The following is a 22,695-nucleotide window of genomic DNA, read 5'->3' as shown; positions in this document are numbered from 1 at the left end:
GCACATGTGTGCTCGTGTGCACACATGTTTGTGCACGTGAGTGTCATGTGTGCACGTGTGTGTATTGTGTGCATGTGTGCCTGTCCACAACATCACTTCACCTAAGGCTGTGTATTTTTGTCTTCTTAGGATCAAGACAAGACCAGGCCTCTGTCCACCCTGGCCAACCTGGCCATCATCATCACAGATGTCCAGGACATGGACCCCATCTTCATCAACCTGCCCTACAGCACCAACATCTATGAGCACTCTCCTCCGGTGAGACTCCTGCCCGGTCGGACAGGTTCCTCCTTGGCTTTCCTGCCCCCCCCCCCCATCCCTATGAGTGAAAACCCAACTCCCTCCCTCTTCACACAACACCCCACCTCACCTCATCCCCAGGGGCGCTGAGTGGCAAAGAACAAAGACTTGCTAGGGCAAGTGAAGGGGGGCAATGCAGAAAGATGTATGTGGCTGATGGGACACCTTTGGAAAGCCCAGCCTGGGCTGGGAGCAGCTTTGGACTCAGCCAGGCTCACGGAAACACCAGCGTGGCTCAGTCTCACCTCTCAAGGCCGATGGGTCCATCCACGTCTCTTGCCCACGGACACTACTCAGAGATGGCGGCAGCGTGCCCTCTGCTCGCAGGCCCTCTCAGACGTGGCTCTTCCCCGAGGGCTCGCTGCTCCAGCTGCCCCTCCCAGCGGCTCAGGCTGCAGGTTTCTCAAGCCCAGGATTCCAGGAGAGACACCTGATTAGCTGTGCTCGGGGTTTTGTGCCATGTCACAGGGTCATAGATCACCAGCCAGCCTGTAGATTGGCTGCCCTGGGGCCGCGTGCCTCCCCTGGTTCAGTCCACCGTGTCTGGGTGTCTTTAAGAGCAAAACACATGCCTGTGCCCGCTCAGCGGTGGGCCAGGCGAGCAGTGACAGCACCCCTCGCCTGGTAGCCATCTGTGCTTTTGTGCAAACTGGGCAAGATACCCGCTGTGGGCCGATGAATTAGGAAAAGGCAGCTCCTCTGGGCAGATGAATCCCCCGGACCTGCAGCTTGGAGAGCAGCTTCTGTGGAAAGAAAACCCCCCCTTCCTTTTGAGAGGACTCCGTGGGCTTTGAGGAAGGACATACAAGTGGATGCTCAGGGCCCCGCCTGCACATCCGCACGCTCTCAGCATCGGGCACGCGGGAGGCGGGCCTCCCTTGACCCGGCTGCAGACCGTGCCCCTGGGCCACCACAGGCCAGGCAGCCTGACCTGCAGTCCGGAGGCTCGGCCTGGCCCGACGATCGCACTGTGCTTCAGCCTCTGGGTGTGCAGCGGTAGCCACCTCCTTCTTGGGCCCAGATTTGGACTGAAGGGTCCAACAAACAAGACCCTTTCTGGCCTCCTACACAGGTGTCTGAGCTGCTTTGAGGATGGAGGGGGGCGTCTCAGTGCCTCTGCCACAGCCTTCTCCGTGGTGATCCATGGAAGCAGAGGCTCCAGCCTGTGAGCCTGAAGGCTGTCTCCTCCAAAACATCTTTGCTAAGCTCACGTCTTCTCAGCCAGGGGCTTTCCCTGACCTTTCAGGAGGCAGGCCCTCCCGCCTGCCCTCTGCCGCAGACACCCCGTCTTAATTCTCATGACCCTAAACAACCTGCTCCGCCTCTGCTCCTCGGATGGACTTAAAGTATATCTCGGCAGGGTTGGGGTCTGCTGTGGGCATCGCACAACATGGGTGCTCAGGAAGTGTTTATGGAATGAATGGATGGATGAATGAATGAGCGAATGAGTGAAGGGTCATACCAGCCCTCTCACCCCAGTCATCACCCCTCATGCGAAAGACCATCTGTTGGTTTTCAGATCACTGACCACCTTTGTTAGAATTTTTTTTTCCTGGCTTCATCCTCACTGGCCCACAGACATAGCCATCCCTCTCGCCTCAGCTCCGGTAGAACTGACTCCCTGTGCTGCCCAATTGACCACTAAAGTATAGTCACACCTGTAATGTTCCCTGATGTACAAGTGGGTGGCGTTACAGCCCCCAGGGATCAAAATACCCGAGTCTCTGGAGCTTGTCACAAGCTTCCTGTGGGCCTCCCAGGGCATCGTGCCCAGGACCAAATGCAGAGAAGATGGGTAGAACCACCTGTTGATTGAAGTGAGGATGTGATGGTGGCTGGGCAGCCAGAGGAACTTGGAGAAGCTCCCTGCACAGCCATGCACTCGCCTTGGCCACATCACCAGTCTCCAGACTGCTTCCTCGTGGGAGACGGGCCAGTAATGTCCACAGTGCCCCTCTCGCCTGAGGGCTTAGCACACTCGGGTAGAGCACCCAGCAGGTGCCCCGCAAGCACCAGCACTGCAGGCGGTCAGTCCGGTGGTTATGAGTCAGCCGGTCCTCAGGTATAGAAGTTGGATTGGGTGGGGGGTCCCATCCTCAGCTTCATCTCAGAGCCCTGATAGCCAGTAGGAAGGGTGTTTTGTTCTGTCATCCCTATATCGTAGCCAAGTAATATTAATATTGTTTCAGATCTGCAGATTTCTGAGTTTATCCATTTATTCACTCTATGTTTCACACTTTTATTAATAAACTAGATGTTTATTAAGCCCTTCCTGTGTGCAGGGCCCTGTGCTAAGCCACACCCTCTCCTCTCCAGATAATCCCACAGGCTCCTGCTAGGGCAGTGATGGTGAACCTTTAGAGCTCGGCGTGTCAGCATTTTGAAAAACCCTAACTTAACTCTGGTGCCGTGTCACATATAGAAATTTTTTGATATTTGCAACCATAGTAAAACAAAGACTTATATTTTTGATATTTATTTTATATATTGAAATGCCATTTAACAAAGAAAAATCAACCAAAAAAATGAGTTTGCGTGTCACCTCTGACACGCGTGTCATAGGTTCGCCATCACTGTGCTAGGGTGACCCTCAGGCCCGGCAAACAGGACACCTACTCCCCTTAGCGCCTCTCTCCTGACGCTCGGTTTCTTACATCTGATGTGTTCTGTCTCGGGCGCAGGGATCCTGAGATCTCTCTGCCTTGCTGGGTTGTCCCTTTGTCCCCATGAGGACACTGAAGCCGCCCTTCCTGGGGGCTTGGGGCTCTCCCTGCTCCCAAGTGCCCCCGAGCCATCTCTGCGTCCACGCCTCTGCCTTGCCTCCCTGTCCCCCACGTGGAAGAAGCCCTCCAGCGCCCAGCCCTCCTGCACGGCTGTTCTGCTAGAGGCCGATTCCCGCACACCCGAGCCTGATTTTCCAGGCTTCTAATTGGTTTCTGTGCCTTGATCCAGGCCCTCCACGTCCCTTTACAGTGTGGAGCCCGGATTGAACGCGGAACACCCCAGGCCTGGCCCGCTCAGCCTCCCGGGTGGGGGACCCAGGCGGCCCCATTCCCGGCCTCGCTCGCCTCTGCTGGCCGGGGCCTCCATTCGGACCCCGGCCCACTCTCCCTCTTTATCTGCGGCTCCCAGCATGTATGCCTCTCTCTATCACAGTATCAGGCCAGCATGCCTCATCTAAAGTGTATATATTACCTAATAAAATCCTTCTTATTTGGGATTATTGCATCAAATTTTAATTTCCTCACTTGAGCAGCGGCATGTCAGCCTGCCCGTCAGTGAAGGACCGATAGAAGGTGAAAAGAGCGGATAAACTGCACAAATTACTGCCGGCCGATGCCTATCAGCCCTTTGACTGGAATTGACTGGAATTAAGAACTGAGAAATAGGATTTTCTGCCTCAGAATCTGCTGTGGCAGCTCTGGTCGGAAGTCCCCTCAGCCCCCACCGGGCTCCCCCCAAGGGCACCTCCCCCTCCTGAGAGACTCCCCCTTCCGGGTCCTTAATCCTGTCGTGAAACGGGGGGAGGACAGGGGAGGGGAGAGAGGGAGGTGGACCAGGGTGGAGGCAGGCAGAGCCCGGTGCTGGCTTCAGCTGCCCCTGGCCCGCGTCTCTGGAAGAAGGCAGGCCTCGGAGAGCAGGGAAGCCACACGTTCCTTCTGGAGAAGTCTCAGCTTTCCTGGCCTTTGCCCGGATGACCCTACTGGTAGCAGGCGTCATGGGGGGGTGAGGGAGGCTGCCTCTCAGCCTTTACCCACCCCCTTGCCTTGGCACACCCACCCAGGCCCACCCCAACACTGCCCTCCACACCCCAGGCACGCTCACCCACCTGTGACTTCAAGGAATCCCTGACCCTCAGAGCCCATTCCCTCAGGTGGTCCCTGACTGTGGAGGCTGTGAGGAAAAGGTGGAGAGCCTGTGTTGGGTGCCCAGCATCGTGCTTGGCACATAGTAGGTGCTCCCCAAATAGTGGCTCTCCCTCAGAAAACGCCTTACCTCTAGGGTGGGGATTACTAGTGTAGGGTGCTGGGGAGTCTGAATGTGCTAACATTGTTTGGAATGGCACATGCATTCAGGGGAGAATGCATAGGATGCTCACAGCGGTTCCGGCCCCAGTGAGTGGCAACAGGCACTTTTATAGCATTTGCTGTGGACCAGGAGCTCTTCCAAGTGCCTTACATGTGTCAGTTGCTGAGGGGTGGGAACTGGTATTATACCCATTTTACAGATGGGGAGAACAAGGCAGCGAGACGTAAAGTAACTCAAAGGATTCAAGCCCAGGCAGTCTGGCCATAGAGTTAAACCTTAACCCTCTTGCTGTGCTGCTTTTCCCACCACAAGGAGTTGGGACTCCACAGGCCCATGTACCTTCAGCCTTTCTGGGGGGGCCTCCCAAGAGGCCTCCTCCTCACAACTTGGGTTCCTGTAAGGAGAAGAAGCCCATGCCAGGGTGAGCCCCACCTCCAGCCCTCCTGAGCCTGCCCACCTGCTCTCCTTGCCACACCCTGGTGCACCCCCAGGGAGGGGCCCAGCTCCGGGCCAGGCGGAGGCCTCCTTCTCCATCTCCTCGTCTTTGGAAATAAGTTTCAGTATATTGAAAATATAATCTGAAACAAGATTCGTGGGTTCCCAAGAGCCCCCATTCCTCCCTGTTAATTCCTTCTTATAACATTGCCAGTCCTTGTGGCTGCACTTGTATTAAAAGCTCAGAGTTTTATTAAAAATGGATTTAGTTACCCAAAAAGAGATGAAATCCCAAACTTTGTCGGGAGCCTTTTAGATCTGACTCTGTAGAAGCTCAGGTGTGGCTCTGCCTGGGGAGCCAACCTCCTTGCCGCCCGGTGCTGGGTTGCCTGCTAGACCCCTCTGAGCCCTGCCACCCAGGTTGCCAGGCGGCCAGTGCAGGCGGCCTCAGGGAAGGTCCGCGCACAGCTATGAGGACTGAGGGTTCTTGTGCAAAAGTCTCCTCTTTGCACAGGCCAGCAATGCCCACCCCCCAAACCCCACAGTCCCTCAGCAGACCAGGGGCGGCCCCGGGACCCTCATGCCAGAACACGTGTGTGGCCCAGGCCAGATGAGGCTGTAAAAAGGGAGCTGTCCCCACGTCCAGAAAGCCTGTCCTGGCAGCTGGAGCCTTTGCCAGAGTCCTACACCCTCAGGGCTTCCTCTTGGGGACAAATCCAGGCCTCTCCTGAGTGAGGAGTGACCCCCGGAAGGGCAGGCTCCAAAAAGGAGCTCCCTGTAGGGTGGTGTGGGGAAGCGTTGGTGTAGACCCTTCAAGTCTAACGCAGGGCTTTCCAAACGGCCTCCCACTGCTCCCGGGTCTGGGCTGTTAACAAATGCTACATGAAAGAGTCTGTCTTCATATCAGCAAGTCTGGGGACAAAGGGTGCCAGGTTTCCTTGCCACTTGACTACTCCCGGGAGCCTTAAGCCTAGTAGCACCTGTTGCCCATCTCCGAGGCAGGGGTGGGGTCAGTAGGTTTTCCCAAATTTGGCCTGAGTTAGTGCTTGTGAAGTGCTTGGTCTAGAAGCACTATAGCAACCACCCTCACAGATAACCGTTATCGTTACTGAAACAGAGCCTGCGGCAGAGGCAGCGTCGCCTGGCAGGCAAGATCCTTTGGGAGCCGAAGTGCCTGAATTTGAATCCTGGCTTCATCATTCACTTGGAAAGGCTGCTTAACTCTGGTTCCTCGGTTTCTGCCTCTGTAAATGGGGCTGTCTCGGCCGTTGTGAGGGGGAAGGGAGTTGGTACGTAGAAAATCCTGGCAGCCGTGACACCGCGTGGCTGCTCGAGACAGGACAGCTCCTGCCGCAGCTGGCACTTCACAGGCTCGGCACCACTCGGGTCCTCAGAGCCCACCCAGTGGGATGCTCATCTGACAGTGTCTTTCTCTGGCTTCTTCAGAACAGTCCGTTTCTCGCAGGGATCTAGCCAGAGCTGCTGTCCCTGGGCAGGGCCCCAGGAGGGGTCTGGCCTGCTTTCTGCACAGCCTCGGCCCGTGGACTGTGTCCATCTCTCTGTGGGAGACATTTCTCCTGGAAAATTCTCACCTCTCAGCCGGCCCGGGAGTTGTTCTGGGCTGCACCCCTGAGCTCCAGGAGATACGGGGTGACAGCTGGGCAGGGGCAGCATCGGCTGGGCAGGGTGAGATGGTGGGCGCCCCTCCTGTGTCCTGGCAGTGAGACCAGGAGGAGTTGGAGGGGAGGCACCTTGCACCCCAGGGCCCCACCCTCCAGGTCAGGGGGCCCGTGTCAGGAAACAAGCCTCTCGCCACAAGAGAAGGTGCTCAGATGGGGACGCAGGGTGCAGCCTGCGGGATTCAGCCTTCGGCTGATGAGTGGGTGAGAGGCACCAAGGCCAGGGGGCCCTTTATTATGCAAGCAGATGTCAGGGTTGATATTTCCCTAGGGGACAGGGACAGGGCTATCCTGCTGTCCACTGAGCAGGGAAAACTGCAGCCTGGGCCAGACCTGAGGCGGCATGGTGAGCCGGCATGGCTGGCCGGACAGCGGTGTGGTAGGGCCTGGGGAGCAAAGGGAAGGCTGCTCTGAGCTAGTGACTCAGCAAGTGGTAGTGATATCAGAATCCCCTCATTCATTCATTCATTCATTCATTCACTTAATCCATCAACTGATAGTTGGACATGCCCATTCACATGGATTGATTGCTATAGAGTTCCGTTCTTCAGCTCCTGCCTGTGCTGTATCTTTTCCCTGGAACGCCTTCCTCTTCATTTCTCTCCCTGGCAAACTCCTACACATTCTTTATGACCCCACCCTAACTGTCGCTACATGTACAATCCTTTGCCAGCTCCTCCAGGTGGACTTCTGTATCTAAGCACCCCATATGTATGTAGTGTGCATGCATATGTCCTTGACCCTTTGCCACAGACTCTGTGCTCCCAAGAGCAGGGACCCTTGCATCCCCATCCTGGTAGTCCTGGCTCCTGGCCCCGCCTCCTCTAGTACTACAAGGAAAATACAAGCGGAGTGGGAGAGCCATTTGAGGTAGGAACTGCCGGTTGTGGTGCTGGATGGGCAATGGTTCATAGGGCCCAGGGTTGCCACAGTCATCCCTGGAGACCTTCGCTTTTAGGATTTATGGTGCTTTCATTCTTAGAGTAATTGACCATTGATGTTCTTTACTCAGGTCCTAGTGAGAACAAGGTCCCAGGGTTTCTGCTGTTATTCGTATTAAGGTGGGGCATACTGAGACCAGAGAGGTGCAGCAACCTTCCTAAGGCCACACAGCAATTGGATGGGTGATTGAAATAGAAGCCAGATCTGTTGTACCCCGACTGGCTGCTCCTCCATCGGCTCTCCTCTCCTGGGTGGTCTCACCGAATGGTGAGAGATGGGGAGGTGAAGGGCGAGTGAGAGTATCAGCAAGATCGGGCCTCTCCTAAGGACACAGGTGTTTGCCTGGGGGCCTCAGTGTATGTCCTAGGGGCGAGGGGGACACCTGAGGCCTGAGCACCCGGCACCTGCTCCCCCGGCTGGCCTGGCAGCATCCACCTGAGAGGGAAGCTGCGGGTTCCGGGTTCTGGGACAGCCAGAAAGGAAGAGAGCAGCAGCCTGGGGGCCTCGCAGCCAAACTCAAGTCCCTTCTCTCTCCCACCCAGGGCACCACTGTGCGCGTTATCACCGCCATCGACCAGGACAAAGGACGCCCCCGGGGGATTGGCTACACCATCGTCTCAGGTAAGGCCAGGCTATCCCTGGCTCTGGGGAGTGGGTGTGCAGGACGGTGATATGAGGGTACCCGCCCCAGGGCCATCTCTGACGAAGGACCTGGAGAAGGGCTGACTGCCTGAAGGAGGAAGGAGCAGGGGAGGAGGGGAGCTTGGGATGAGGCTAACACGTCTGGGGCTTTTGGGCGATGCTGGGGGGCAGGAGCGTGTGCCAGTGCCCAGGTCGGAGGCATCGGGCACCAGGGGCTCTGAGCCTGGATCGTGGGTGACTCCCATCTAACCTCCTGTGGTACTCTGGGTTTTCTTTTCTGACTCGATGAAAGAAAGAAATGATGTTTGACATCATTTGAGAACTAATAGAGCTGCTTGGGCTGGTTTCATGTTCTTTTCACATTTCTGACCATTGGAAATTTATGTGTCGCCTGGACTCTAGCGGGGCAGGCACATACGCCCTCCTCTCCCTCCCTGATCTCTTGGTTGAGCAGAGCAATGACAGACTCTGGGTGATGGATTCCCTGACCCATGTTTCCACCCAGAGACTGACTGAAGCAGCAGCTCCGCCCGACTGTCCCAGGGCGGGTGGCTTTGGAGCGCGGGGCTGGCGAGACCTCCGTGAGAAGCTGCTCGCTCACGTACAGATGTGGCTGTGGCCCTGTCCTCTCACCCCTGCCCACACATGGCCTCCCTGCTCTGCCCACTAGGCCAGCCTGGCACATCTGGGCAGGTCGGACTGATGGCCACGAGGATGGCAGGCCACCTCATCACACCTCTCTACCACACCCCCGAGGATAGGGAATGGCATTTGGGGGCATTTTCGCCCTAAAGCTCAAAAGGCACCAAGGTGTAGTGACCAAGAACAGAGAGGCTGGGATCTTGAGCATATTGCCTTGGGTGGTCTCATATCTCAGTTTCTCATCCATAAAACAGAAGCAACAAGAGCACCTGCCTTGGGTGGTTCAAAGGTCAGAAGACAGTATATGTAAAGAGCTTAATTCATGTATATGAGGTACTGTATTAGCTGTTGTTACTACTGTTCTAAGCTAATAATACTCTCGGGAAGCTGGGGGTTTGCTGGAGGGAGGGAGACCCCTCACATCCTTGAAAATGCAGGAGATCGAGGGTATAAGGGGCTCCCTGTGACGGGTAGCTGCTGGCGTGACTGCTATCGTGCCTCTAAGCCCAGGGGACCCAAGGCCCAGAGCAGTGCCAGGCCAGCTCCGGTGCCGAGCAGCAGTGTGGGTTTAGGCCTCTGCTCCCCCCACCCCGCTTCCCTGTTCTGCTACCAGCAGAGTAGGCCCCAACATGTACTTGTGGAATAAATGAGTGAATGAATGTTACTCTAGGATAGTGGGGTTTCAAACCCTAATAAGCCAAGAATCTCCGGGGGCTCCTACCGAAATGCTGAGTCCCTGGCACTGACAGAGATCTCGTTGTGTAGCCTGGGCTGGTGGCCAGGATGGTCCTTTCTCGCAGCGCCCAGGCGGTGGTCCTTAGGCCAGGTGTGGACAGGCCAGTCCGCGGAAGGAAGCCGCTCTGCTGGAGGCGGAGTCCCCTCTGGTGGGCAGAGGAGGAGGGTGGCGCAGGCCGCTGCTGGTCTCCGTGCATTTTCCAAACTGGGGGGTAAAGCCAGTACCTCCTGGTGACGAGGAACTTGCACTGGAGATTGGAGGGAGCACCAGGGAGCCCCCAGGGTGATGGAGGGGGGGGGGCAGCAGTGCAGGCGGGGTGGGGGATTGTCCCCTCATCTCATTGTCTCTGGGCCGGGGAGCAGGGAGCCAGGGCTTGGCCTGCGGTCATGGCCAGACGGGAAATTCCTGCAGTGACTCTGGGAGGCCATCCTGCAGGGCAGTTGGTCCATTCCAGGTCCATGCTGGGTGCCCGGTCGACTGCCCTTCACCCCCCAGGTCTTCTCCAGTTTTCCCAGATGACCCCAGCCAGCTCTTCCTCCTTCCCCCTTCCCTTGGAGCAGGAGGCAAGAGGGTGGAGCTGCTGAAGCTGTGGTGTCTGGCCTGGGCCTGGAGCTTAGAATCTGTGGACGGTTGCCATAGGACGCTTCCTATGAGGGTCCAGCGACATACTCTCCTGGGCCAAGTTCCCAGTGCAAACAACAAGATAGGAAGGGAGAGTCAGGATGTGAACCTACAGGTAGGGGGTGTGTGTGAGGGTGGGGGCAGGTGGCAGAAACTTCTGGAAGTCCCGGAGCACTTAGCATAGCTTTATTCGATTCCCACTGCCAGCACAGATGTGTTTTGGGGTTTTGAGAAAGGATGACAAATGGGTTTCCTCTCACATGCCAACGCTGATTGATTGGTGATGGCTGCCTGAAGAGGACCATGCAGCCAAACAGGCCGGGTGCTGTATTCAGTGGGTAGAACCTGCTGTGGGTGTGGAAAGAGAGAGGGGCATCCAGGCCTGTGGCACGTATTTGCCATCCTTGGTAAGGTGGCACTTGGACCACAGTCGCAGGGCAGCCGCTACGGGCCTGTTTGTCACTGCTCAATCCCACCCGAATCCTTTCCGACAGCTTGAGGAAAGGGCAGTCCTCCTCTTTTTCTTCCCTCCCCATCCCGAGACCTGGCTCACCTGTTGCCACCCACCTGTTCCTGCCTGCCCTTCTCCTCCGGCCCTGGCCTGGCGTAGTCTCCCTGCGAGCCAGCCTCAGTAGGAGCCCACAGCAGCAGGCGGCAGGAGGGCAGATCCCCAGGGGAGCAGGTGACAGAAGGCTGGGACTTGGCCTCGGCTCTACGTCCCTCAACCAGCGCAGACACTGCTGCACAGAATACTGCCTGCGAGGCTCTGGCCTCACACCTGCGTCTTGAAGCAGGAAGAAGGGATGCCCACAGGGCAGCTTCACGCTGACTGTCCCAAGCTGGGCCTGAGTGCCCGGCGGGGCTCTCCAGCCCCAGGTTCTCTGCAGCCCTTTTCATTTGACAGACGGTTCGAGGGCCTCGGAGACTCCCAGAGCAGGCGGGAGTCCTTAGGGCCACTGTGGGTGACCAAGTCTCCAGGTGCCTCCAGAGCCTGGGCAGGGGTGGCTCAGTCTGCACATGGATGGACACGGGCCTGAGCCCAGAGTGACTCTTGGCACAGGGTTAACCTGCCGGCTCCCTGAGGCCTGGTCCCCTCCGTGCTGTTTATCAGCCCTGCAGCCGGGGATTTATGTCTGCACACCGCTGCTTTCCCCATTACTAATGACCCCTCTGTTTGCCAAGAACAAAGAGGCCTTCAGAGGTAAGTTATGGCTTCATTGCCACCAATTTGTTCTCAGCCTCTCGTGGCCAGACTGAGACTGAAGGATGACAGAGTTCTTTCCCATAGAGAACCTGGCATGGGCCCCGTCCTCTCCCTGGGCCTGGCCCTGCCTGCCACTCTCCAAGGGCACAGTTTCCTCCGGGGCCCAGCCAGAGCAGGGCTCTGCAGCCTCCGTCCCGACAGCCGGCCGCCTGGGGTCTGAGCAGACATCCTCTGCCACACACAGTCCTGCTTCGAGGGGCAGCCTCGCCCCCTTCTCCGCAGAGCGCTGGACTTGGAGTCCAGAGTTGTGGGTTCGCGGCCCAGCTCGGCCGCCTGCAGCGGTGTGTCCAAGCCAGCGCTTGGCCCCTCGTAGCACCATAATTCTCATCCAGCGAGCAGGGTGACTCATCTCCGTGGCAGATCAGATGGTGCCAGGGAGGCTCTAAAGGGCCATCAAATATGAAGCATTATCAATTGTCAAGGAAACATCAAGGCCAGGGGTCCTTGGGAGTCCTGTTCTCTCATTCTCTCCTTCCCCCATTTAAGTGGAGAAGTGGTTGGGAGGGAGGCTCTAGGGCCCCTGTCCGGGACGTGGCCACTGGCTGTGCTGGCCAGTACAGTGGCTCTTGAGCACTTGAGACGTGGCTAGTCAGAATCGAGATGTGCTGTACATAGAACCCACTGAACTTTGAAGACGTAGTATGCAAAGCAGGTGGTAAAATATCCCATTAATAATGCCTTATACTGATGGCATGTTGAAATGATATTTTAGATATACTGAGCCAAATACAACATATTATGAAAGTTAATTTACCTTTTTATTGGCTACTAGAGAATTTAGAGTAACCCCTGTGGCTCGCATTCTGTCCCTATGGGTAGCTCCATTCCTGAATTAGACCACGTCGGCTTGCTTTCCACCACTGACCGGCTGTGTAACCTGAGCGTCAGTTTTCCAATCTGTGAATGGAGGTTATAATAGCCCGTGCCTCCCAGGGGTGCTCTGAGGATTCAGTGAACTAGATTCTGAATTTACAGCAAATGCTCAACAAATGGGGACTCTTGATTGAGGGTCTTCTCTGGGCCAAGAGCTGTGCTAATGTCCTGCGGCTGGGGCGGGGGGAGGTGGAGGCACTGTCCGGGCCAAAGGAACTTGCATTGCAGCGGGGGGCGGGGGGGGGGGGAGGGGTGCGGGGCAGACTGTGGTGCCGTGGCGGGTGGGATGCTGTGAGGAGAAGCATGGGCTGTGTTGATAATTGTTACCATGGAGTGATGGTTCTCAGGGCGTCTGTTAGACTGTCCTCTCTACTTTTGTGTGTGTTTGGAAATATCCATAACAAGTGAGAAAGAACTTATGGGAGGGGGCGCCTCCCCCGCCATCATCAGGGTGAGGAGACTCACCAAGCGTCCAGGCCACCCTGACTGGTGAGCTGGAATAGCCGGGAATGGTGGAGGGAGGGTCTGCTGCAGGCAGAGGGAACAGCGTGTACCAAGATCGGAGAGGAGGAGAGGGTGGTGTCCATGGAACCAGTGATTCAGCACGGCTGAGCGCAGCACTTAAGGCCGTGGGGAGAGGAGGCCGCAAAGGGAGGTGGGGCCTGGCCATGCGGTGTGTGGAATGCCTGGCTCAGGACAATGACCTTGGTCCTGAGGGCAGCAAGGAGCCAGTCCAGCAGGGAAGGGATGTGGTCAGAGGGCCTTGTGTGAAGTCCGTGTGGTCCCACTGGAGCCAGGGTGTTGGAGGAGGGCAGGAGGGAGCGAGCAGGCCAGCAGGGGGGCTGCCCTTAGTGTCTTGGCCCCAGCTGGCATCGCGGTGGGCGCACAGGGACAGACAGAGCCTAAGGAGGCCACGCTGACAGGCTGTCCCTGGTGGGACAGTTGATGGGAGGAGCCCAGAACGGGCCCTTGGCCTGAGGTGCATTTAAAGCCCCCTTGGCCAGGCAACTTGCTTAATGTAACTCCCAACTACTCAGAGAGGGTCCTCTCTTCTCAGCGAAGTGACCTTGAGTGAATGAGTGAAACTCTCAAAGCATCAGTTTCCCCCTCTCTTAACTGGGCCAACGGTATCTTTCTCGCAGAGTTGTGAAAATAAGAGTAATTGAAACCATTACAGAAAGTGAGTGGCATCGGGTAAGTGTCTACCACAGGCCGGTGCGTAGTAAGCCTTCAGCACGTGTCAGCTACTGTCCTCCTGCCGGCCACCCATCGGTGGGGAAAGCAAGCCTGCCTCATGCTGTCAGAAGCCCGTATTGCTGGCTGTGGCTTTTACGTATCGCCAAGCCAGGTGGTTCTGATGTTGTCTGAGTCCTTCTCCCTGTATTGGAAGCGTTTTCATTTCCCACACATACTAGACTGATGAGTTCTGTCACTTTTTTCTCTCCTCTTAATTGACGCCACCAACTCCTCTCCGGTGCCAGGAGGGCCCTTGCCACCTGGGGTGGGAGGATTTGGTGAGCGAGCCCACGCCAGCACTTTCCACTTTGTCCCGCGTGACAGCCCCCTCGGCCCTGACACACTCCACTGTCCTCTCTGGAGGCTGAAGAGGCCTAACCTGTCCCGTCATCCCGGCCTTGCAGCCCCCATCCTTCCCCCCGCCCCCAGCCTGCTTCCCTGGCCCTCTGCAGCTCTGCAGCGTCCCCAGGGGGGAGGGGCGCTTTATTGGGTGCCTGCCGTGTGCCAGGCACTGGCCAGACACGCTTATCCTACACCAGTGCACGAGGGAGACAATTGCTCCATTTGTAGACAAGGAAAGCAAGGCTCAGAGAGTTCAGAGAGTGGCCAAGGGTCACGGCGACCAAGCAGAAGAGCAGTGATTTGAGCCCAAGTCTCTCCGTCTCCAGCATACACCCAGTTTCCAGTGGTTCACAAAGCTGGGTCCCTGGACCAGCAGCATCAGTGTCATCGGATGCAAAATCTTGCACCCGACCCTAAACTCACTGCAGGGGGCGGGGGTGGGGTGGGGGCGGGTCCACGTGGCGCTGACACTGCTGCGCTGGGACCACACTCTGAGAAGCGCTGGTCTAGAAGAACACATCACTCCCAAGGGGCGAGCACTTGCTCTGAGGGGTGAAAAGTACCTTTCTCTTTTTATGTATAAAGCTTAGCTATACATACAGATATCTTACATCCGTGGTGTTGACATTTCAGGTGAGGGGTGGGGAGGTGCTTAGGAAAAGTGTCTCAAATGGAGCGGGGCGGGGGGCGCATAATGACAAACAGGTTGCGAGGTGCTGGCCTAATAAAGAACAGGTGAGCAGCGTCAGGGCTGAAACCCTCCCTCCCCGCTTGGAAAGCAGTGGTTTCACCACCACCAGCCTCACGGGGTCCTGCCCAGGTATATGAGTGAAGGACAAAGCCCTCACTCCACTCTGGATTTTGCTTTTAATGTTATCAAGTGAGGCCATTTCTTGAAAATACACTGAGTGCTTTGAAGTGAAGGCTGTATGTGTGTGAGTATGTGTGTGTGTGTGAGTGTGCATGTGAGTGTGAGTGAATGTGTGTGAGTTCGTGTGTGTAGCGAGAATGTGAAGGGAGGGAGAATAATCAGATACAGCCAGGCTTGCACAAACCCACACCCCGCGCCCTCGGCCATGGCCTGGCAGGGGGCAGCTATCACAGGAGACCATCGTTTGAAACACATCAAAGCCTTTGTGATTAAGCTGCTTGGCATTTTTCTCCCCCCAGAGAAGGGAAAACTCGGGAGAAAGCAGGCGGCTTTGGATCTCTGAATCGCACGCCAAGCTCTTGTGGGGCAGCACAGTGGGTGCCTGGAAGCCTCCAGAGCTTCAGGGCATCTGGCCGGGCACAGGGGGGAGCGGCCCACCTGGCGGAAGCCCAGGCGGCCTGGGAGAGGTGAAGGGCAGATCAGAGTTGGGTGGGGTGGCCAGTTGGTGGAGGGCATAGAAGGCGAGAGAAGTGGGGCTGGGACAGGGAGGGTGAACTCGGGGTCATCAGAAGAGTCCCCTGTGGAGGTCTGGATGGTCAGAGCAGGAGGCACTGGAAGAGGAGTCTGCTGACAGGAGCTGGCACCCGGCGAGGGGAGGGCTAGCGGGGTCGATGTAGAGACGTGCAGGAGGATGACGTCAGCAGGCTCTGGTGATGCACTGGAAATGGTGCAAGAAAAGGGGGAGCCAAAGGAGCTTCTAATTCTGCGTCTAGGTTTCTGGGGTGCTGGTGGTGGCCTAGGCAGAAAGGGACATATTCCTAAGGATAGCCGATCTGTTTACACCTGTGACTGCCTATACCAGCGGTTCTCAACCTGTGGGTCGCGACCCCTTTGGCAGTCGAACGACCCTTTCACAGGGGTCGCCTAAGACCATCCTGCACATCAGATACATTATGATTCATAACAGTAGCAACATGACAGTTATGAAGTAGCAACGAAAATAATTTTATGGTTGGGTCACAACATGAGGAACTGTATTTAAAAAGCCAGAAGGTTGAGAACCACTGGCCTAGACCCATGTCAGCACACGTGCCAGAACTCCCCAATCCCATAGCAAGGCAGACATCACTAACCGATCCCAGCACACTTTCCCTGAGGCTGGGTGGGCCGCCAAGCCTTGCTTACCCAGCCCGCCAGCTGCCACTAGCAGTGACAGGCCCTCTCTGTAGAGCTGGAATGAATATATCCAAGTTTATCCCATTACATCTCATGGCCCTCTTCTCCAAAATATGTAGGGATGGTGCCTCTGGGGGGCTTTCTATATTTAATTACACAAACGCACTGGCATATTGAGTTGTCTCCCACCACCACACCTAAACAGCTGGGAGCTATCACATGGATACTACACCCGGCTGATGAGCCACAGCAAGGCCTGCCTTCATCTCCCCCATCTCCTCCCTCCTCTCAGCTTCCCTCCTGCTCCAACACTCCCCTGTGCTCACCCTCGCGATGAGCCATAGTCTTGTTCTGTGTTCTTCCTCCCTCCTTTAACGACGCCCTGTCCGCTCTTTGTTGGTAGCCGTGGCTTCCCTCTTGCTTCTCTCCCATGAATAACTGTGGTCAGTGGGTTTCACTGCCACACGGTCTAAGACCCTCCCTTCCTGCATCTCCTCCTCCCCACACCCTCTTCATGGGCAGCAGCATCTGTCCCTTGCTGTGACTCTATGTTGCCTCCTGAGTGCCCCATGTACCCCAAGACCTCCCGCCTTGGGCCCAATCAGAACCTCTTCTGCTACCCCTTGTGTCCACATTCAGGTGGGCAGAGAATGGACCTCAGCTCCGCTCAGGGGACTGCTCTCCAGTGGGCCTGGGGCTGGTAGATAGTCATGGCCAAGGTTGCTTTCGGGGGCTGAGGGTGATTCTAGTTCATGGCCACAGGTTACTTGGGGGGAAGTTCTAGTCCAGTTTCTCTTTGTCAACGGGCATCTGTCTTATTTTAAAAGTTGGCTTTTTTTCAACGTTTTTCTCATCTCTAACATAATTGCTTTGATTGGACTTCCCAGAGCTTTGAGATCTATGGAGAATTATGAAATTGGCAACCATTTATTTTGACATTTTCCCTTTCTTAATTTGGCATACTTCAGGCACACAACTGATTTACACATAATTCTTGGGTCAGGATCAACGTTGGTCCATGTGGGGCTCTTTAGTTTCATTATTAATTTTAATAATATTGTGGATGTCTGCGAATTCACCGGCCAACCCAAGAGCTACATCCTCACCCATACCTTACATCTGCCTGGGTTCCCCCTCCGGGCCATCCCCCATCTTCCTGTCCACATAATCATCTTTGCATCTTGTGTTTTTTCATTCCCTTGCTTTAAAAAAATATTTTGTCATATACATGTGGACAACATATTGCTTAGATGTAATTGTCCCTGAACTTTATTTTTAAATTATGCATAGTCTCTTGTGTCTTCTATTGAATATTATATATCTGAGGTTTCTGGTATCATTTGTTCCTTTTTATTACTACATATTATTTCATAATGTGAAAATACCACACGTAATCCATTTTCCTGTCGATGGCTGTAGGGGTTGATTACAAACTGTGCTATGAACATCTTGTATGTCTCTCTTGCAATGGATGTGAGAGTTTGCTTTGGTCTACAGACATCATCTCTCATCCCCACCACAACCCCAGAATGTGGCTGGCCAGTCATTTCATGAACAAAGAAGCTAAAACTCACAAAGTTCATGAAACGTGCTTAGGGTCACACGGTGTACACGTGGTGGGCCCAGGACTCAAATCCAGATATTCAGCCTGAGAAACCAACCAATTTGTGTCAGTCCATGGTTTGCATGCCAGACTGGAACCCTAGGATTTGTTTATTCATTCATGCATGCATGCATTCATTCATTCATTGAGTTAATCAGCAGATACTAATTGAGTGCCTACTATGTGCTAGGCTCCATGCTGGACCCTGAGGACCAACTGTGAAGGGAAAGCCGCTGTCACTGCCCACAGGGAGCTCACATTCTAGTGGGGAAGAGCGATAACCAGTGAGCAAAGGCAGTGTTTGCAGACTGTGTTAAGCATCGGGAAGGAAACATGAGGGTGAGGAGCATTGGGGAGCAGGAAGGCTGGCTGGGCTAGGGAGATTGCGGTCACCTGCCTCAGCCTCCCTCGGCTGTGGACATGGAGGAGACTTTGTCCCGCCCACCTCAGGAAGGGTCTCAGATATTTAAGGGGCTTTGAACCTGAGATGAGCCCCTCTAAGCAGCTCAGATTCCCAGCTCCCTTTTTCATCCGACGCCCTGGATGACTGCTCAGCTTTCAAGGCAACCCCCAGCCGGGGCTAATCTGAAATAAAAGTTTTTATTTATCTAGCTTGATACCCAGTGCAAGGTTAAATCATACAAGAGCAAAAGCAATAAAAGAGAAAGATTAAACGTAAGGCACCGTCTTAGGTGTGCCCTTTTGCAATATGGTAACAAAGATATTAAGCCTCAAGTCACCCACAACCCCACACGGCTGTTTCCGTGTCTCCCTGAGCTGGGCTCAGCTGGAGCAGGAAAGAGGAGTAGAGGATGGGGTGGGGGCTGCAGCGGGGAGATGCCCTGGGGTGCCCTGCTGAGAGGGTGAGGAAGCAGATGGAGTTCTACTAGCTCAGCCCATCGCCCACCTCCTGCCCCCACGCAGCTCTGATTCATGACTTCCCAGGGGAACAAAAAATGTTGACATCTGCACCAATATTTCTGTCAGCGTTTCCTTGGCACCGCTACTTATTGTGTGCCTGTTATGGGCAAGGCACCCTGGGGGAGAGACTGTGGGAGCAGCCTTGGTCACACCCCCTTCTCAGGGCCAACTTGGCTCAAGTCCTGGTGATGGAGCAGGTTATTTCTTCTGTCTGTGCCTCAGTCTCCTCATCTGTAAAATGGGAATATTAAGGTTTACCTAAAATAATTATGGTCTGGCTGATGACCAGCACAATAAGGTACTAGGGTTCCTCAGCTTGTGGGTGGTAATGGAATCTCTAGAAATATAAATGTCCCTGGCTCCTGCCTGTCAAACCCAAGACTTCCGTTCTCTATAAAATCTCCAAGCATTTCAGGGCCCCTGTGGGTGGGGAGAGAGGCGATTCCTGAGGGCTGTTTAACTGACCTGGTCTTTTGTCCCTGACCCCTGTGGGCATCCCCTATACCAAGCCACTGGAGGTAGGTAACTCGCCTGGGCCCCCCAGAGCCTCTGGAATGACCCAGCATCCCCTGGACACTCCATGACCCTAGGCTAAAATGGGTCACGGGCATGGACAGGGCCTCCTCCTCTCCCCACCAGCTCCAGCCTGTAGTCCTCTCTGTAGGGCCAGGCAGGGCCACATGCCACCCTCCCACCCCGTCTCTCTTACGGAACCCATGTTTTAAAGCAATTTAAAACGAGAAAGGGGAGGGACCTTTCTTTAGTCAAAATGGCAGCCACTGCAAGCCCACCCACCAGTTCACCAGACATGTGCAGTGTGGGTCCCAGGAAGAACCCAACTGCACAGGTAACAGGCTAAGCGTGAGGACACAGCAAACACTTCAGGAAGCTGGGGAGGGGAAGGCAATCTCAGGGGATGACTGGAAAGACCATGAGGAGGGGAGGAGTCGCCAGCCGCAGGGCCCGGTGTGAGCACACATTCGGGGACCCCCTCTGCACCCCTGCTGCAGGGTGAGTCACTGGGAAAGCTTCAGCCACCAGCAGAGCAGTCATAATAACTTAGCAATAGGAGCTAATACCTCCAGGGTTGGGAACGGGTCGGAACGTTGCCACCTGCACCAATCTTTAATCCTCACAATAACCCCAGGTGCTCGGCACTACTGTTACCCCGTTTTCCAAATGGGGAAACTGAGTCCCATTTGCCCAGGGTCAGGTGGTTGGGGGAGGTGAGCAGGTTGGCTCCAGAACCCACACTGGTCCAGCGCCTCTGGCCTCTCTCCTCCCCCGGCCCTGAGCACGGGGTGGTACTGCCCGGGCTTGGGAGCCACCAGGCCCAGCTCCGGGCTCTGCTGTCTCCCTGTGCCCCCCAGCCTCTCCCTCTGCCTCCCTGTCAAGTGCTCTGCCTCAGTCAATTAACTGGCTGCCCATTCAAATATTTGACCAATATCCTGGAAACAGAGATTTCAGGGCAGATACTTTTCAGACATTGATTGAAGTGAACAAACATTCTGGCACAGAATAATGTATTGCTCATCGTCTTATTCTGCTGGGCTCCGCTCCATCGCGACCCCCTCCCCAAGGAGCTTCCTTCATGGGGAAGTGGGGTGGGATCCGGCTGCCTGTTCCCAGCTCACTGCCCGCCCCTTCCTCCCGCTGTGCTGTCCGTGCGCGCGCGTGAAGGCCTGCTCTGAGGACCACATCAGTGCAGCACTTTTGAATCCTGAAAGCAGAGGCTGGAGGGCATTTTGCAGGAATGCCCAGCAGAGCAAGCATCATTTTACCCCTAGAGTGCTGGGGAACGCGATCGCGCCCTCGTGTCTTCCGCTAAAAGTGCCGGGAGCGCTATCAAAGCTTCCAATGGCGTTCAGTTCTAAGTCTGTTTTTATTAGTGATGGCGATATTGCCAAATATGTCAGTGAAGTAAAGGTTTCCTTAAGTTTTTGAATATGTAACTTCATTTACTTGCGATTCATAATTTTTTTTCCTAAACTGCTGTAAAATCAGCAGAAATTCCTTGGCAATTTTAGCATAGTTGCTAGGATATTGGTTGGCATTCAAAGGGTTAAAGGAGCCGGTGACTGGGTTTCTTCATAATGACGGTGGGAATCTTAAATGTCCACAGGAGCGATTTAGTTGAGACGTCCGGGACCGCTTTGCAATGGGGACTGGAGTCCTGGGTGCCCTCGGTCCTCTTAGACACCTGTAGGGACAGGACAGTTGCCCTTCGTGACAGCTGATGCTTATCGAGGTGGAAATTGGGAAGCCCCCCGAGATCCGGGTGACTGAGTGCTGGGGGTGGGCCTGGGGCCAGGACCGCAGCTTCCCCAGGCACCGATTCCCCAGACGGAGGATTTTCAGTGACTCACGGGTGGGGCATGACATAGCATCGAATCACACAGTGAGAGGGTTATTCCCCTCTCAGCTCTCCTGCAGAATTCCTGTCTCCGTCAGCGGTGGTATCCAGGAGGAAAGCCAGTTGGCCGGGCACACCTTTAACGCCTCTCTAGCCTGGGGCTCCTCTCGCCCTTTAACAAACAGAGAGCTGGCCAGAGCCTTCGGGGTGAAGCTGGTGCAGCTGAACTCTGACCACACGGCTCCTGTTGCCCGTTTTACAATCACACCCGTTTATGGCCCGTGAACTGGTTTTCCGTTTGGCTCATCGTCTCTTAAATAGATTCTTTCAGAATAATGTTTAGAAGAATAAAATGAATGAGATTAAAGAAAACTAGTAAATAGTAATAATCCAAGTGGCATGCTAATATGGCAGAAATTGGGAGGATGGCATCCAAATGACCGGAGATTGGGCACGACTGGCGTCAGGGAAAGCTGAGCCTTTCATTACCCACAGAATGAGAGGGGTGACCGCGCACAGGGGTTCCGAGAGTCACACCAATACATGCCAAGTGCTCAGAACAGGCCTGGCACCGGGCAAGAGCTCGGGAAATACCAGCCCTCTATTAACAGGAGCACGTCAATGCAGCCACCTTGGAAATGGGGGAGCGTTGGCACCCACCAGGTGGTATTGGTACTGCCACTGGGATGAAGGATGGGGGGTTCGCAGGCAGGGCATTCAGGACGGGAGGGGCCTGTAGGCGCGGAGAGGTCTAACGAGCAGCGAGTGAACCGACCAGGCTGCAGAAGAGAAAAGGCAGAAGAAGATTTGAAGGGTGGAGGGTCGAGCTAAGGAGCGTGGATTGTGCCTTTGCGGGCACCTGCGGGTCTTAGAGCACTAGGAAGCTCAGAGAAAGGGGCCTTCGGTGAGGCCGCGGGGTTCCCACCGGAATCCAGAGTAGACGCTCTCAGATCCAGGCCTCCTCCGGGGACAAGGAAGTGGGACAGCAAGCTCAAGCACACTCTGCTTTCTTACAGCGCCTGTCTCCATTTCCTATGACAGTGGATAAAAAACAAATCACCAACTCGGTGGCTTCAAACCACAGAAAATTCTTCTCTCTGGTTCTGGAGGCCAGAAGTCTAAATGGGTCTTAATGGCTAAACGCGAGGAGTCACAGGGCTGGATCTGGAGGCTCCAGAGGAGAACCCTTTCTTGCCTTTCAGCTGCGGTGGCTGCCAGCACTCAGTGGCTTGTGGCTGCATCACTCCAATCTCTTCCTGGCCACGTTACCTTCTCCTTTTCTGTACGCAAATCCCCCTCTGCCCCCTCTTAAGGACCTTGCGATTACATTAGGGAGCAGGTAATCTCCCCACTTCAAGGTGTTTAATGACTCACATCAGCAAAGTCCCTTTTCCCATTTAAGGCAACATTCAGAGGTTCTAGGAACTAGGACCTGGGTGTCTTTGATGGCCATTATTCAGTCAGTCACAGCATCTTTGCCCCTCTCCGAGCATTTGCCCCCCTCATCTCTTCCTACCCCACTGGCTCCCTCATGTTCTCCCCAAACTGCCCCTTCTTCATCACAGCTCCCCCTGAAATGTCCTTCTCTCTCAGCTGTCAACCATCTCCATACACTAGCTTTCCAATTCCAAGTTTCCTAGAGGGGCCGGATTGGCCAGCTTATCATTGCAAGCGGTGTCCACGAGCTGTAGGTCGTTTACAGCTGAGATGGTGGCACCCCAGGCAGCTAGTGCACAGGTTGGCAGCGGGGCCCTGACCGGGGAGGCCCCAAATCCAGCTGGTGCATTTTTAAAGAGAGACAGACAGGCCAGTGGGACAGAGGAGAGCTCTTAGAACCAGACCCGTGTATAAATATGGGGACTTGATATATGATCAAGGTGGCACCGCAAATCAAGGGAGAAAAAACGACTTGTTTAGTAGCTGGTGTTGGGAAAACTAGCTCACCGTATGGAGGAAAATAAAGCAAGACCCCTACTATATACCATACACCAAGGTGGACTCCGGATGGATTAAAGGCCTACATGTGAAAG

At 55.1% G+C, this 22,695-nt stretch overlaps 1 protein-coding gene across 1 annotated transcript in view; it reads left to right on the top strand.

Annotated features, from left to right (window-relative positions):
* The window catches only part of LOC132214646 (cadherin-23-like), a 317,401-nt gene that overhangs the window by 163,687 nt on the left and 131,019 nt on the right, over nucleotides 1–22,695 (top strand). Inside the window, exons 8-9 of the mRNA XM_059661973.1 lie at nucleotides 130–258; nucleotides 7,928–8,006. Of these exons, the coding sequence (XP_059517956.1) occupies nucleotides 130–258; nucleotides 7,928–8,006 (208 nt within the window). The remainder of the gene's footprint in view (nucleotides 1–129; nucleotides 259–7,927; nucleotides 8,007–22,695) is intronic.

The sequence above is a fragment of the Myotis daubentonii genome, chromosome 13 (genome assembly GCF_963259705.1).
Source record: "Myotis daubentonii chromosome 13, mMyoDau2.1, whole genome shotgun sequence".
Classification (NCBI taxonomy): Eukaryota; Metazoa; Chordata; class Mammalia; order Chiroptera; family Vespertilionidae; genus Myotis; species Myotis daubentonii.
Note: the sequence above shows the minus strand (reverse complement) of the source record. Positions and strands in the feature narration are given on the sequence as shown.